Raw genomic sequence first — 16,717 nt, forward strand, 5'->3', positions numbered from 1 at the left:
CTCCGCCCCACCGAACCTCGCCCCACCCCTTAGACCGAGCCTCCTAGCAACGCTCAACTCTCGCGAGCAAACCAACAGCCTGAGAAGAGTAACGCCTCTTCCTCTCTGCCCGGGCAACTGTACGTATTATACCTTGACCTCGCGTGTCCCGGCTGCGCAGTCGCAGCTTAGAACTGCTCGTTGACCTACCTTAACCCAACCCCGGAAATAACGTACCGGTCTTCGGGATCGAAATCGGAAGTTGACTAGAAAGTCAGCTGATTCCGTCCCTTCTAGGGCACCGGGTTGGCTAGGCAGCCATCTTGTCCGAGGTTAATTTGTGAGCGTCTGTGAGAAAAGGACCAAAAAGGGGGACAAGGGGCAGCATTTTTACGTTGAAACAGAAAAGAATGAAGACGTTTAGCGTAGAGGACCCTGAAGGGAATAGTTCGGCTTCAGTGGGTTATGACCCTCTGGAGTCATCATCACGATTTAACAACTGCGATGTGGTGGCGTCATCACCTAGCGCTACCAGAGGTGAGGTTGCTCTGGCCACGTGACGGGACCCAGTGGAGCAGCCAAGGGTTAAAGAGGCTAATGCCAGACGCCCCCACCAGTCTTCCGCCGCAGTTGTGGCCCCGCCTTTTTTTGTTGACTTTAGAAGTGGTGAAACGGTACTTCCGAAACCTTCACCGAACATTCTGCAACTCTCTAGTTCTAACCCCGGTTTGAATTGGATTTAACTGAGGCTGTTAACCAGAGAAAATGTAGGCCGAGTGTTTCGGGGATTACATTATGTTCCTCCTCTTTTCATATTATTTTAGCTTTTGGCAGCCATAAAACGTTCGCAGCAGGGCTGGGAACAAACAGTAACCTCTGAGAAGTCAAATAACCCTCACTCAGCTTTGTATATCGTCCGAGGTAGCGATTAGAATCAAGTCTGAGAAGGAAAAAGCTACTAGAAAAGTGCAGGCTGGCCATTATAGTGAAGACTCTGGAATGTGGTACCAAAATAGACAAATTACAGTTACTTAAAATTTGCCTGAATCTCACAGACCTGACGTTAAGGGAAAGAAGCCAGCTAGAAGAGTTTATGTCGCTTGGTTTTGTCTAAATGAAGTCTAAAACCAACAAAAGTCGTTAGTTACGGTGTTAAAAATCAGAGGATAGTCTTCCCTACGATAGGGAGGTCAATGACAGAACCACGAGGAGGCATTTGAGGTTTATATAATGTCCTGTGTCTTGATATGGATGTTGGTTTACGGGTATGTTCCCTTTGTAGAAATTTCACGGAGGTATAAACTGGAGTGCAATCTTTTTGTAGGTTACACGAGTAGGCGGGAATTTTCCCGAGGAAATGAAATGTTACACTGAAATTGTCAAAATTGATAGAATTAACTCCTGAGATCAGTGCATTTGTTGTATGTTAGTTATTAATGTTTTTTGAAAAAAAAGTTACAGTTAAGGCCTGTAATTATTTATATTTAATTAAATAGGAATGAAGAGCCCATTACACTGCGTGAAAGCTTGACCTAATGGAGTGATTTTTTTCATTTGCTTGATTATGCACCTGGGGCAACTCTGCCTACCTACCACCTGATAGCCTAAATAGAAGATTTTATTATCTATTTGTTTGTTTATATTGCTGGTCTTTTTTTTTTTTTTTTAACCTTTAAATTCAAGTTGGTTAACATACACGGTAGTATTGGTTTCAGGAGTAAAATTTTGTGATTCATCACTTACATATAGCACCCAGTACTCATACCAACAAGTGCCCTTCTTAATGCCCATCACCCATTTTATGCCATCCTGTAAACCTGGGTTCATTCTTTATAGTTAAGAGTCTCTTACGGGTTGTGTCCCTATTTTTATCTCATTTTTCTCTACCTTCCCCTGTGTTCATATTTTGTTTCTTAAGTTCCATACGTAACTGAAATCATATGGTATTTGTCTTTATTTCGCTTAGCATAATATATTCTAGTTCCAGCCACATTGTTGCAAATGACAAGATTCTATTCTTTTTGATGCCTGTGTAATATTCTGTTGTATATATGAACCACATCTTTGTCCATTCATCAGTCGATGGACATCTAGGCTCTTTTCATAGTTTGGCTGTTGTAGACATTGCTGCTGTAAACATTGGAGTACATGTGCCCTTCACATCAGCATTTTTGTTATCTTTTGGGTAAATATCTAGTAGTGCAGTTACTTGGTCATAGGGTAGTTCTATTTTTTTTTAAGTCTTTTTTTTTTTAAGATTTTATTTATTTGACAGAGAGAAATCACAAGTAGTCGGAGAGGCAGGCAGAGAGAGAGAGAGAGGGAAGCAGGCTCCCCGCTGAGCAGAGAGCCGGATGCGGGACTCGATCCCAGGACCCTGAGATCATGACCTGTGCCGAAGGCAGCGGCTTAACCCACTGAGCCACCCAGGCACCCCAGGGTAGTTCTATTTTTAACAAAAGTCAGAAGATTTTTAAATACCATCTATTACCCAAATCATTGTCTTCAGCAACACATCTCCTTGGAGCTCCAGACTCTGTTTCTGCTTGGATGTCTGAGAAGTACCCCAAATTTAGCTTATCTGAAAACATAAACAAACAAAACCACCCCCCCACACACACACACCCAAAATCTCCTCCCAATCTTCTTTATACCCCAAATCAGTTTCTCCAATTATTCTCCAGCTCTGTGAATGGTTACCTCCTGCTCCTAATTGCTCAGGCCAAGGAATCATACTTGAGTCTTCACTCTCTGGTCCTAACTCCCATCCTGTAGCAAGACTTACTGGCCTTATCTACAAAATATGTGGATAATCAGACCACTTCTCACAACCTCCACTGCTACCACTGAAGACCAAGCCATAATTATTTTATCTGGATTTTTAGCCTCTTAACTGGTTTCTTCCCCACCCATCACCACCACAGATAGTTTTCCACAGAGCAGCCAGAGTCATCTTTTCAAATCATTATATCCCTTTGGTAAAAACCTCCCAATAGCTTCCTGTTGGGCTTATTAGACTAAGTACAAACTCCTTACCATGACCTACCGTATACTACGTGATCTGATCTTACCTTTATGAGTATCATAAGTATCATCTCACAGAACTCTTCTCACTGCTCCCCTCCTTTCTGGTTAGGGTTAGGGCATATTGCCCTTGAATCCACGGAGTTTGTCCTCACCTCGAAGTCTGTACTCTGCTTTTCTCTCTGGAATGCTCTTCTTCCAGACGGTCACATAGATCATATCTTCACTGAGTTCTCTGAAAAGTAACTCAAAAGGGCTGTTCTCGGCTATATTGGTTAGGTTTCAATCAGAGAAGCAGAATCAGTAGCAGATACTTATTGCCAGGAATTAACTTATGCAATTGTTGGAACTGGCTAAGCAAGTCCAAAATTCATAGGCCACCCAAGCAAGAACAGATTCTAGGCAGACCCCCTGAGAACAGGTTGAAGCTTTCTTCCACAGAAGCCAGGGAGGGAAGAATTCCATTCTTCTCTCAAGTAAATAACAGCCCAGCATTAAGGCCTTCCAACTGATTCAATTAGCCGCACCCAGATTATCCCAGATAATCTCCCTTACTCAAAGCTAACTGATTAAGATTTTAAATTACTATGTGCAAAATACTCACACAGCAACACTTAGTATTTGGCTGAATGGGGTGGGAGGGGGAGTGTAGGCTAGCCAAGTTTACATATCAGAAATCATCCCATCAACCTCATCACCACCACTCACCATTTCCACCCTCTTACCCTGTTTTTCTTCATAGTACTTATTACTACCTGCAATTTATTAGTCTTGCCAACTACAACAGTCATTCTCAGTTGGGGAGCAATGGTAGACATTTTGCTTACCCCTCCCCCACATCTGGCAACATCTGGAGACATTTTTGATTGTCACAAGTGGGGAAATACTACTATATCTAGTGGGGCGGGCCTAGAGATGCTACTAAATATCCTACAGTATGCATGATAGCCCCCCAAAGAAATTATTCTTTGGCCCAAAATGTCAGTATTTCTCTGAGTTTGAGAAAAATTCTGTGCTAAAGTTAAAACTTCACGGAGTAAGGATCTTCTTGTTCACCTCATTTTGAGCACTAAGAACAGAGACTGGCACAGTAGGCAGTCAGTAAATTTGCTTGAATTAATTAAATAGACCTGGTAATCTGTATTTTATTCTTGTTTTTGTCATTTAAATACTATAATTTCTATTTGATGAGCCTGTGCTAAAGCCTGAACTTCCTTGCAATTTTTCCTTACAAGTAAACTTTTAAAAGATTTTGTTCTATCTCCCTTTGACAGTTATTAAAAGTTCTATTACAGTAGACTTTCAAAAAGCTGAAATCAAGAATCCCATGCAAATTTAAAAGGAACATGATAAATATTTTATTCAACTCAGTTAATGAGGGAACCAATAAGATATTAACACTGTTATCAAAGTGTGTTTGCAGTGTTTGCATAATGGATCCTTAGAGGTAATTTATTTCTATTTTTTAAAAGATTTTGAGAGAGAGTTGGGGGGAGGGACAGAGGGAGAGAATCTCAAGCAGATTCCCCGCTGAACATGGAGCTGATGCAGGGCTCAATCTCACAACCCAGAGACTGTGACCTGAATAGAAACCAAGAGTTGGACTGAGCCACCCAGGCGCTCCGAGGCACTGCAATAACGGAATGTTAGTGTAAGGTTGCAAAGTTGGATACAAACTGGCTGATATCTGACGGGGTAATCAGCCATATATTACCTTTGGAGTATCCAGTCCACTGAAGAGAGAAAAGTAGGGATTTGCATTCCTTCTGGACATAAATCTACAATCTAACATGTAACTTCACTAAGTCTAGGAACTTCAGTAGTGAAAAGTGACTTTCATTTACTGTTCATGTTAAGAACACTCATAATTTCTAACTATCAAATCAGTAGATAGTTTCTGAATAATTTTGCTGTTCTACATTTTATGTAACATTTCTAATTTTTTAAACCACCACATGGGCCAGGGGTGCCGGGCTGGCTCAGCTGGAAGAGCATGCAACTCTTGATCTCGGGGTTGTGAATTTGAGCCCCATGTTGGGTATAGAGATGACCAAAATACAAAAAAAACTACAAAAATTAAAAAAAAATACCACATGTGCCAAACAAAAGAGGTCTGTGGTTTGAACTACAAACTGTAATTCTACAATGTCTGTTTAATATTCCTAATACATGCTGAATTCTAAGAGGAGCTGACTCATCTCTTGGATTTCACTCAGGTTCCATGGACTCCCAGAACAAAATGCAAATTGGGATTCTCTGCACTCTGCCTCCACTTCTGAGAACCCTTCTGGAGTTCGGCTTAAATTATGCTAGCACCCACTGTGCTGTACTTTGAAAGACTTGCAGCAACTACCTCATCCAGGATTAGCCAGTTCGGTTTCCATGAGACTTTGGAATTGGGACACAAGATACTAGTCCATCTCTGCTGATCACTTGAAGAGAAAATGTGAACTTGCTAGGTGTGCACTTAGAAGCAGGAAAACTTGTTTTCAGAGGGAGCAGCAGCAGCAGCTGATAAGCATTACCTGGCAAGATGAGCAGAAGCATGACTGAAAACAGTGGCTTCGGTTCCTGATGGCATTCCAATCCTCATCCCAGTGCCTCTTCAAGCCCAACTGTTTGGCCTTTATGAGACGAATACACCTATTCCTTTTAATTAGTTGTCCTATTACTATTAAACTAGCTGTGAGGGTGTCTGTTCCGTGCAATGAAGGAATCTCTAGAGAGAGAAGAGGGCCCTCATCAGTGCTGCTGTGCACAGGATCTTTCTGGCAAGGTAAAGCCTGCAGCAAACTCCTGGCATCTTGGTTCTTTCTAAATGGACCAGAGTCTAGGGTCCCTTAAGAAGTGTTACAGAGGGGCACCTGGGTGGCTCAGTGGGTTACAGCCTCTGCCTTCGGCTTAGGTCATGATCTCAGGGTCCTGGAATCGAGCCCCGCATCGGGCTCTCTGCTCAGCAGGGAGCCTGCTTCCCTCCCTCTCTCTCTCTCTCTCTCTCTGCCTGTGTCTCTGCCTACTTGTGATCTCTGTCAAATAAATAAATAAAATCTTTCTTTAAAAACATGTTACATAAACATTGGGTTCAGATGTTTATAAAGTCAACTAGAAACAAATCAAAAAGAGGTATATGAACTTGAGAATCAATGTTTACTACTGCTTAATGGGGCCAAAGGGGCAACACAAAGCACTGAAAACATCACTGACTCACAAAAACAGTCACCTTGTTACCTTCTTGGTTGAATCTGTTTATTTCACAAGGCTTCATTCACACATGAAAACAAGATACTAATCCAAGTTCATAACTGTTATAAAAGTAAACATTTGTTGGGACAATGTACAATAAATTGCACTTTTCTTAACAAGCATACATTTACACTGATAGCATGTACTATACATAATACATGGAATTATGGAAACATCTAATTGGTCAGTGTTTACAGAGGCTGATTCCTCATGTTTCTTTTGTAGTCAGCACTGTTTGGGCCAATCAATTCCTTTGTTCTAGAACCTGTTTTCATTAGAGAAGTCATGGACAAAATTAGAATTCCTAAAAATAAACGGTATAGAATTTCTACTACCTCCTCAGCAAGGGAAAGGTAGGAGTTGAAAGAAAGGAAGTGATGCTGATTGAGAAACTTCTCCCTTCATTTGAACTGAGGATCCATACATTATGCAAAATACCAAAAATGGACAAATTGATGCAAAAGGCTATTGGGTCATCTTGGATTCTGGGACCATCTCTAGCTTTGTTCTTGTGCTTTCATGACACCAGAGTCTTGATGCATTTGTATACTTATAATTAAGTTGCCTATATTTTATTCCATATATAATATATAGTTATTAAAATCACATTTTAATGGAAGATTTTACATAGTAACTTACTGTCAATGAAAAAAGAATGTAACTTAAAATGTTTATGTTCTACTGAATGATTCTTTTTTAAGTTTTCAGAACACTACCAATGATAAACCAAAGATGGAGATGGGAAGAATGGGACACGTTGATGAAGATATTTTTATAACTGGTAACAAATTCCTCTGGAAATAAACCTGACATGTAGTCTTTTAGATGGAAGCTAGGAAGGGGACACCTGACAGCTGACTGGAGTCACTGAGCCACTTGTAAACATCTGCTTTTTTCGTTAAAACTCATGATCATCATTGGGGAGGTGCAGCCCACGTGGAAGGATTCATTTTGGCCACTTCTGAGAGAGAAGGAAATTCCTAAAATGAAGGGCTTTGCCTGTGTTACACGGAAGTCACTAGAAGAGAGGAAGGCTGTTCGGGAGCAGTTCTAGTTCAGTGTGGCAACAGCATGGCGACCAGTGGGGAAAAACAGTTTTCTATCTGGGAGTAAGAAACATAGGCCACTGAACTCTCATTTGGCCACATGTGTATTCACTGGCTTGGTGGCTGCCCATACAAAGAGGCAGGAATTGTGTGTGTAAAATTCTACCAGTCATGCACACACGCAAGTCAAACAGTGTTCAAACGACAGCATTCATCCATTCTCTCATTTTCTTGTCATTGAAGCAAGAAAATCAGGTATTTAAGAGTTTGGGTATTTTTAAAGAGTAAGTTGTACAACAGAATCCTCTTGCTAAGTAATTAAAAGTATTCTTTCCCAGAGGAAGAAAAAAAAAACCAAGGTATCTAATTTTTTAAAAGTTCCCTTTTCCCTTCAAGGGATCCTGAAATCAGATAACTGCCTTAGCAGAATCATGAGTGGGCTGGCTGATTTCAGCTAAAGAAAACTCAACCCCTTACCTCAGTTACCTGAGCAGGCCTCATTCTCAGTAACTGATCACTCTTTTTAGGATCTTTCATCTCATGCCCTAAACTGTGCATTCTCTTGTTTATCTCCCTTTCACTGGGAAATAAAGCCACTAGTTATTAACTGGAAAATATTTTAAGAAAATGGAGTAGCGGTTTGAGAAAAATAAATATTAATGCACAGTACAAAAGGATGAAAAATTGGGGGGGGAACAAGATAAATTTTAGTATTAACTATCCCAACATTTAGTACAAAGATTGCTTTTGTACTTCGGAAATTTAAGAAAGCCAATGAAGAAATTATGAACTGAATAGCTGGGAGAGGGAGAGAGTGGTTGTATGGAAGGAGAGGCCAGAGGCCTCTATGACATTCCCTTAGTGTTCCTGATAGGCACCCATTCACAGAGCATTAGGTAACTGGGAATTTCTTTGCATTAAACTGTATGTAATTAAATATAACCAAATTGTGCCATGGCTCAGGGTGTGAAGCCAGCAAACATAATGCACTGCAAAATTCAACTGGTTATTTTTTTTTTTCAGCTTCAAAGAATGTGTTAAACAAGAGTCTCAAGATATAGAAGCTAATGAACTGAAGTATCAAATTGAAATTCACTCCTTTCATTTATTCTGCAGAATTTAATGAGAAGAGAAATCATCACTCTTCAGAATGCTGCAAGTGTTGGATTTCTGGAGGAATGTTTTATATAACATATCCTAGGAAAAGATGAAAAATACTCTAGAATATTTGGAAATTTCCTAGATATCTGGGCTGGTTGATGTCTTTCTAAAAGAAATTCAAGAGAAGAGTAGTATTTTTCAAATATATTTCAAAAGTGAAATTAAAACTAACAGTTCTTTATTGTTTGAGTTTTCAAACAATACAGGGGAAAGGACACGTGGTTGGGCTGGTGCTATTCCAACATGTTGAATGAATAAACACATCAATTTTCTTTCTTTCTATCTAGTATTGCAACTGACCCAAAGGCATTGCAGTGAGGAACGGTATGGTACCAATACACATAACTAAGAATGATATGAAACTGGAGAAGAAAGAAAAAAATCTATAGATTGCCATTAAAATCTTCTGAAAGAGTTAAGAGAAAACGTAAAAGATTATATACTTGGAATGTATGTACCTGGTGATTTTGTTTAAAGAAAAAAATGTAAGGGGCTCTGGAACTGAGCCTGGCAGACAGGTGAGGACGGGACTTCCAGCCATTCCATTTCTCCCTCAACTGCCACATAAGGAAAATTATGCAATTCAGGCATTCTGTGGAATGTGCTGATTTTTGAAAGTTAAAAAGAGCTCTGTACAGTAAAACTATGAGATTCACACAACACAAAAGAACATCTTTAACTGAGCTGGCCATTTGATAAGGCAACTTGTACAAGGCTTCTTGTAATCAAAGCATAAAGTACCAGTAAAGCTAAAAAATTATGCTAAATGACTTCAGAAATAAGTACCAAGATGCAATTTTCTAGCCATTATATTTTACAACAACAAAAAAAGATTACCTTTTCTAAATCACCAAGTAGAGAACATCAGCGTCAACACAGACACTCAGAATGCTGGATTATTTTCCTTTTTGGTACAAGGAAATGAATATTATAATGAAAGACATCAGGACAAAACACAATTCTGTAAGAAAAGTATCTGATAAATATAATAAAGGATAACATCCATTATCAGTTTTATGGGTTGTAGATGATTTAATAAACACCAATGAAGAGGACTTAATTTAGAGTTTAATGATCATTTTGGAGGAAGGTTATCTACTATGAGCAACTTAATAATGCATGCTCCTGGAGTTGAGATGGCTCTTATTTAATTTGTACTTCCAAGAATGTGTAACTTTTCATTGCAACATATGGCACAATGAGAATCACTCTGGCTACAGAGTTTAAGATCCTTTGCAAAGAATATGTTCAACAATGAAGGGAAGGATGAGTATCAATAAATGTTATTGTACATCGCTGACGGTGGTTTGGTTGGCGTAAAAGGACCAAAGCCTCCAAACTAGTTTAGAAAATGGGAAAATTAGTTTTGCTGTTACCAAAGAATTTCCTGCAAGGACTATATATATATAAAAGTTGGTGGAAATAGTTTTCTTTTTTCCAATTATATGTTAAATATATGTTCAATTCAAAGACTTCAATTATATGTTAAATATAATTTTAAAAAACTATTTCCACCAACTTTTAAACAATAGCTTTACCTTTCCATGAGATAAGTATTTCTCTAAAGATTTTATATTCAGTCAAAAATGTTACCAATGCATTTGCATCTCTTCAGCTGGGGCACCAAGGGCACATTTTTAGGGAGATACAGAAATAGTTCAAGTTGTCTAACAGTAAACTAAGATGAAGTGAAACTGACCTTAATTTTCCATTTTGTAACTTTAAAAAGGTAGAATGTATTAGTGTTTACTTAGCAAATATATGTCAACCTTAAATGACATACTCTGTCCCTGGTTCTCTATGTCCCTATTTCATTTGAAGCATATTGGCTGAACCTGGGTCTCTCTGGGCTTTTCCAGTAAAGGTTCCCTAATGCTGCAACTCACAGTAGCCACCTCTGACTTCAAGTCTGCTGGAAGTCACAACTGTGTTCAGACTTAGGAATCAGCAATTCACATGTGGAGTTTCTCAAAAGGACCTGTTGGAATACTAGGGCCGAATGATTTATCTTATCCTGCGTTTATCAAAATTTCTGTTCCTTTCCTCTAGGTTATTTTCTCAATAGTCTATCTTATTCCATGGTTCTTGGCACTTCACTTCCAGATATACGCAACAGAAAATGAAAATAAACTCTTTCTTTTTGGGAGGACTGTTCAATCCCAGGTTTATTCTTTGGACAGGATTATTGTTTTCCAGGGAGTCACTTTCAGGAAGAAACCTGACAGTCATCATAAATGGTCCCACAGTGTGCTTTATCTGAATAAATCCTGAAAAGATAAGAGATTTAGATTTCAATCTTTTTTCTTTTTTTTTTCCTTTTTTTTCTTCTTTTCTTTTCTTTTTTTTTTTTTTTCTTGCTGTGATGAATATCCTATCACTTCAACCTTGGAATAAAAGACATCTCCATTTTTATGTAAGATAAAAGTAATTATGAATAATTAGTTCTAAATTAAAAGCATTTAGTTCTGAATTACTTATTCCCAACTAAACATCAGGCATATAAAATAATGGGTAATACTATGGTGGAACGGAACTTGGTCTTCCATGAGAAGCTCGAAAGCAGGAATTCAACATAACTCAGGTCAGTTTAAATAACATCCCTTTGCAAAGTGTCAAACGAGAACGAGTGAGAGCTACTGAGAGATCCTGGCTTGCTTTCTGGCCTCCTCTACTTTCCTGCAAAGGGATACCGGGAGATTCCTCCTGGGTCTCTGTCCCTTTGATCGTTGTGCTCTTGTGCTTTGGGGAGGCTGGAACTATGTGCTCTCCTTGGGTGGCTGGGTGGCGGGCGGTGGCTGCAGAGGCTGGGTGCCCGTGGCCGTTTTGATAGAGTTCAGGGTTTTGCTAAACCAAGAGTTTTTTGCAGCTTGGATTTCATTCATAAGGGCTCCTCTCTGATGTTCCAGTTCCTGATTAAGAAAAGAAAATTATCTGAATTATGTGTTTTCTCTCTGCCCCAAAACCCCCGAAGTATAGTTTTGTGGAATCCCCAGCTCTGTATAGCCGCAGCTGTCCTCCCACAAAACTCATAAGAGATTTTAACTGGCTTCTTAATGCAATGTTTTTGGTCCAAATTTAGGTTTAGGTTACAACATGTTTGAAACAACAAATATATGGATGGACAGAACTTCTGCTGATGTTGTAAGCATGACTGAATTCTAGTTCCAAACACATGGCCTTCACCCCAAGAACATCCCGGGCCAGCACAGAAACCATTCAGGGTCGCTAGAGGGGCCATGGTTAGAGCCATGGCGGGTTATGGCGGTAGGCAAGGACTTTGGGAGAAGGGAAAAGGGGAATAATCCATCAGAAACCAGGACTATTTTCCTAATTATGTTATCTTCACATATGGGCAGAGATTTTTGAGGAAAGGGATTTGGTCAAGTCAAGTAAAGATGAAGGAGAAAAAGCTCCCAAAGCAAAGAATGGGTGTCAGCCAATGTCCACCTGTTAGGAGGACAACAGATAAGGTCTGGCCCTTCATTTTCAGAATCAGCTACCACAGCAGCTGAAGTTCGATGAGAAGGGACCTTGGCAACAGAAATCTCAGGATAAGCTAAAAAAGCATATGCTTAAGTTCTCGTAGGATATTATTTTAATTATTATGCTTTCATTTAAAACTATGCGTTTATGTCACTGTTTAAAAATAATGATGTAGGGGCACCTGGGTGGCTCAGTGTGTTAAGCCTCTGCCTTCGGCTCAGGTCATGATCTCAGGGTCCTGGGATTGAGCCCCGCACTGAGCTCTCTGCTCAGCAGGGAGCCTGCTTCTCCCTCTCCTGCTTCCCCTGTTTGTGCTCCCTCTCTCGTTGTGTCTCTCCTCTGTCAACTGAATAAATTAAATCTTAAAAATAATTTTTTTAAATGATGTAAAATGTGACTCTGGAGGACACATTAGTGGGCAAAAAATGTGTTCATCGTATGTGGAAACCTCTTCAGATGCCGAGCTGGATGGACGGAGCCAAAGGACGAGAACGTTTCCTATAGCATGGACCGCCTCCCTCCTCTGGTCACCGACCTGGATTTTGCACTTGGCCTCCACCAGCTGCAGCTTGGTCTGCGCCAACTCCAGCTCCATCTCCCTCAGCTGCTTCTTCAGGTTGTCCTTCTCGTCATCCAGGTCCACCCCCTGCTCCTCCCTGCTGACGGCCGCCGGCTTCAGGGCCCCCTCTTTGCTGAAAATGTCACTGCAGTGTTTACAGGCCATCATTTTACCCTGAAATAGCCAAAGAGAGAACCCACATCAAGTGACTTCATGGCAGAAATCACTTCTAGAAACATGACGTAGACGCTGCTTGTGGTCCTTGAAGGCAAGCCCATTTCTGAAGGTAATTCTATTTCTTGCGCTGCAGCCAAAATGGCTTTAGCACAAAACTCAGTTGCTCAAGTTCAGTGCTCCTTGCTTCTTATAAAGTATCTCCAGAGTATCCATTTCCCTGGAAATGGAAACTATTAGAGCATCTCTGTGAAACCTGTCCTGGAAATTCTGTGCTGCCACTAGTCTTTCTAGAGCTCCATGCCATAGGCTCTCCAAGCAGTGTCTCCTGAATCCTAGAGGTCCTATAAGACTGCGTACTCTTCCCATGCCCGCTGCTCTGAAGAAACTCAGAGCATAAGTAGCCAGTCCACAGAAGACTGAGAAACGTCACTGTGACTGACCTGAATCTATGCTTGCAACGAAGTTTATGTCCTGTCCTTCGGTTCAGCTTTAAGCAAAGACAATCATTATTGTTCAAGGTAATCCAAGTAACTCTGCCTCATGTCTGGCCTAGGCGCGCAGCACCGAGCAAAGCAACTCTTCAAGACAGTGGTGCTCTTGTTTTCTTACAATTGCTCCAAAAATAGTTAGAGCTAGAAGATATTACAGAGCATCTCTATTTTAATGTACTACTACATATTATTGTATGTCCATAACTGAAACTATTCTCTACACACACACACACACATACACACACACACCCCAATTCTCCCCACATTTCTGTGTCACTATGCCTGTCTCCACCATCTAGGCCTGAACTCTGGGCTCATCTTCTTTCCCTTCTCCCTCATTCCATATTCAGCCGGTCATTATTTCTCTGACATGCCCGAGCTCTCCTCATCCCAGGCCTGAATCCCTAGAAGTCACCTTCTCAGCTCCCACTGATTGCTCCGTTTGTTTGTTTGTTTTAAATTAACATAGAATATATTATTTGTTTCAGGGGTACAGGTCTGTGATTCATCAGTCTTTTATAATACCCAGTGCTCATTCGAACACACACCCTGATTGCTTTCTTATTCCATCCTTATTGTACTCTTCCGATTCCTACCTGATTAATATTCATTAGACACTTAAAAGATACCTTGTAAGCCTCTTCAGAACCTGGAAGAATAATTAGCCCACTACTGGCACTAAATAGGCAAACAGCAAGTATTAGTTTTATGTATTTATGGTAGACTAAATAAAATGTTAAAAGTGGTGGCTTTTGATCTGGGTCTTAAATGATTAAAAGTTTCCCAAGCTGGGCAGGCAGTTCTATTAGGAGGAACCGCATGACGGAACAGGCTCCCCGAGGGAGGAGGACATCTCAGCAGGGCGAACGCTGTGTGCAAAGCCGCTGGCCCTTCAGAGAACTGCGGGGAGTGTGAGCAGCTCCAGCAGGGAGGAAATGGCAGAGCAGCAATAGGCAGGAAGTGAGAAGCGTTGTCTGTGGCCCCAGTGTAAAGGTTCTCCAATGTAATGCTATGGAACCCCGATTCCGTCCTACAGCGAAGGCACTCCCTACAACCTGGGCTCCCCGCTGGAGAGAGAGCACTGAGCCTCACGAGGCTGCAGGGTCTCAGCCAGCGTCCACCTCCCCGTCTTTCTTACTAACACAACTCTGACTTCATGTGGGCTGGCAGTTTGCCCGGTTAAAAGCTGCCATTTCCCAGGCTCCCCTTAAACTCAGCGTGGCCATGAGATTCAGTTCTGACAGGACAGCAAAGTGTGGTATGGAGCTTCAAGGAAGGCCACTTAGAGCTCACCCAGCTGGAGGTGGGCTCTGGCATTTTCTTCTGGCCCCAAATTCTACCCTTGAAGGTGGGTGTGATGGAGGTCACTCCAGTGACAGGTTTGACTTTCAAGGAACCTTGAAGATGCAGCCCATGCTGAGGGTGTGGGTCACTGATACCTGACCTGTGTGGATTGCTGATAAAAACCCAGGATCTTTCTAGCCCTAGACTTTTTTTTTTAAGTGAGATAACATCTTTTGTGTTTAAGCCATTGTTATTTTGGGTTTCCTCCCTGTGGCCAATCTCATTCAAAACTGATACACGGAGTGAGAAAATCACATTGATCCTGGGGAGAGCTCATTCTAACTCCAGTGCAAAGGGTTACCTGAAAGGGGAATAGTGTCACAGGAGGATGGAAACATCAAAACCTACAGCTCACGCCAAACAAGAGATGAAAGGGAAGTGGCGTTGGGGCAAGAGGCTATGGGACAGTACAGTGACCAAGGGTATGGAGAGTAGGGTGTCACTCCCAGGGTTCAAATCCCGGCATTACTACTCACTGTGACCTTGAGATCATGAATGACCTGTTTTGGTAATCACTGTCAGTAAAAACAAGACCTAATAAGTCATTAAAAAGAAGATATAATAGGGGCGCCTGGGTGGCTCAGTCGGTGAAGCATCTGTTTTCAGCTCAGGTCATGATCTCACGTCCTGGGATTGAGTCCTCCACCGGGCTCCCTGCTCTTCAGCGAGTCTGCTTCTCTTTCTCTCTCTGCCTGCTACTCCCTCTCCTTGGGCTCTACCTCTATCTTCAAATAAATAAATAAAATCTTTTGTTTTTTTTTTTATAATAAGAAAAAGATATAATACTATCTACCTACACAGGAAGCTGAGAGGATAAAATGGGATACTCTTTGGAAAAGTACACACAGGACGTGTTTACTAGGTGTTAGTCGTTGTTTTCGGCCAAAACAAGTTCAGGTTCCTCTTCCTGAATATCACGGCCTTTCATTAGACAACCCAGTTGTCTACTGTTTATAAAATTCAGTATTTCCCTCTATCCCTTAATACTCAAAGCACATCAGCCTCCTTAATGAGACTCATTCTAATTTCTGGGTCTTTAGTCACAGTTTATTCCAGAATGTTCTTTCTAAATCCTTCTAACAGAAGTCCAGAAATCTTCTAATACAAGTCCTGCTTCAGTCCAGCCTCCTCTACAAAGTCATCTTTGGTCTGCAGTTCTTACGATTTTGCTTTCTCAAAACCCTGCTTGTCTGTGTCATCCAACTCAGCACTGACTTACATGCCTCTGTCCTATTCCCTAAATATTTCACATGCATACATAGAACTTGCTTCTGTAGGGAAATTCTAAACTTTTTGTTATGCATAATTTCTGTAAAACATTAGTCTAAAAGCTGTCCACATAGATGCTCAATAAAGCCTTGAGTGACCCGTATACATCCATTTCATTTATATTTACATGAAGATTTTAGTTCAGGATAGTTAACCCTTTTATGCCAAGGAACATCATCAACTGAGTGTTAGTGTAAAAAAAAGGATGATAAAGACCAAGGAGGAAGAAGGTAAAGGTAGACCAGAGAGGGAAGACATGAGCCCCAAATTTTGGCAGGTTTGGGCAGGGAGATGACCAACCTCACAGTCACTAATAATCTCAGACTGTTTTAGAACAGGAAATAAGAAAAAAACACCTGGACTACAAAGTCAGAACAAGGCTCATATTTTCAGTTCTCATGTCTCAGATTTTCAGGTTATAAAGTTCTAAAACTATGGGTTTACTGTGTGCCAACCACTAAGATAAGCACTTGTTTAATCTTCAAAATAACCGGCTGAGGTGGGTAATGTTGTCTCTATTTTACAGGCCCCAAAATACAGCTTAGAGAGGTAAATAACTTGTCCCAGTCGTTCAGTTATATGCTAACATGCCTAGAATGCATTTATGCACTAGCACCAAACCTGAATATACTCAAAGAGAACTATGTCTGGTTTCTGCACGCGGGTCACAAGAGCTGGCTGTGCCAGCACTGCTTCTGAGAACAGGGATTCATTTGCTGGGCTGTGGATTCTACGGGAATTAGCAATTGCTTTTCTTATGCAGGCAACAAAAGGAGTTTCACCACCAGGGGGCAGCATGTAAAGAAATCCTACAGTTTCCTTTAAAAACAACCTCCAAAAAACTGGTAGAGAGCAAGGGGAGGGTGCTGCCCGGTGGCACACCACGCCGAAGCCACAACAGTTCTGGCCCCGTCGGGATGCTGAGGGCTCCCAGGCGTCCA

General features: G+C 41.1%; 1 protein-coding gene and 1 long non-coding RNA gene across 12 annotated transcripts in view; one reads left to right on the plus strand and one right to left on the minus strand.

Annotated features, from left to right (window-relative positions):
* The first annotated feature begins 3 nt into the window (after positions 1-3).
* Positions 4-7,416, plus strand: LOC116575849. 2 transcript variants are annotated; one of them, XR_004279974.1, is made up of 3 exons: positions 4-119; positions 5,220-5,779; positions 6,948-7,416. It is a non-coding gene; the product is annotated as an uncharacterized LOC116575849 (long non-coding RNA). The 2 variants fall into 2 exon arrangements; XR_004279973.1 differs by lacking the exon at positions 4-119 and adding an exon at positions 157-516.
* A 1,198-nt stretch (positions 7,417-8,614) lies between these two features.
* The window catches only part of RABGAP1L (RAB GTPase activating protein 1 like), a 765,799-nt gene continuing 757,696 nt past the window's right edge, over positions 8,615-16,717 (minus strand). For all 10 annotated transcript variants that reach the window (XM_032317419.1, XM_032317418.1, XM_032317421.1 and 7 more), the window contains 2 exons: positions 12,472-12,669; positions 8,615-11,362 (listed from right to left, as the gene is read on the minus strand). In XM_032317419.1, coding sequence (XP_032173310.1) covers positions 11,210-11,362; positions 12,472-12,669 — 351 coding nt within the window. In that variant the 3' untranslated portion in view covers positions 8,615-11,209. The remainder of the gene's footprint in view (positions 11,363-12,471; positions 12,670-16,717) is intronic.

This window comes from Mustela erminea, chromosome 17, assembly GCF_009829155.1.
Source record: "Mustela erminea isolate mMusErm1 chromosome 17, mMusErm1.Pri, whole genome shotgun sequence".
NCBI classification, from domain to species: domain Eukaryota; kingdom Metazoa; phylum Chordata; class Mammalia; order Carnivora; family Mustelidae; genus Mustela; species Mustela erminea.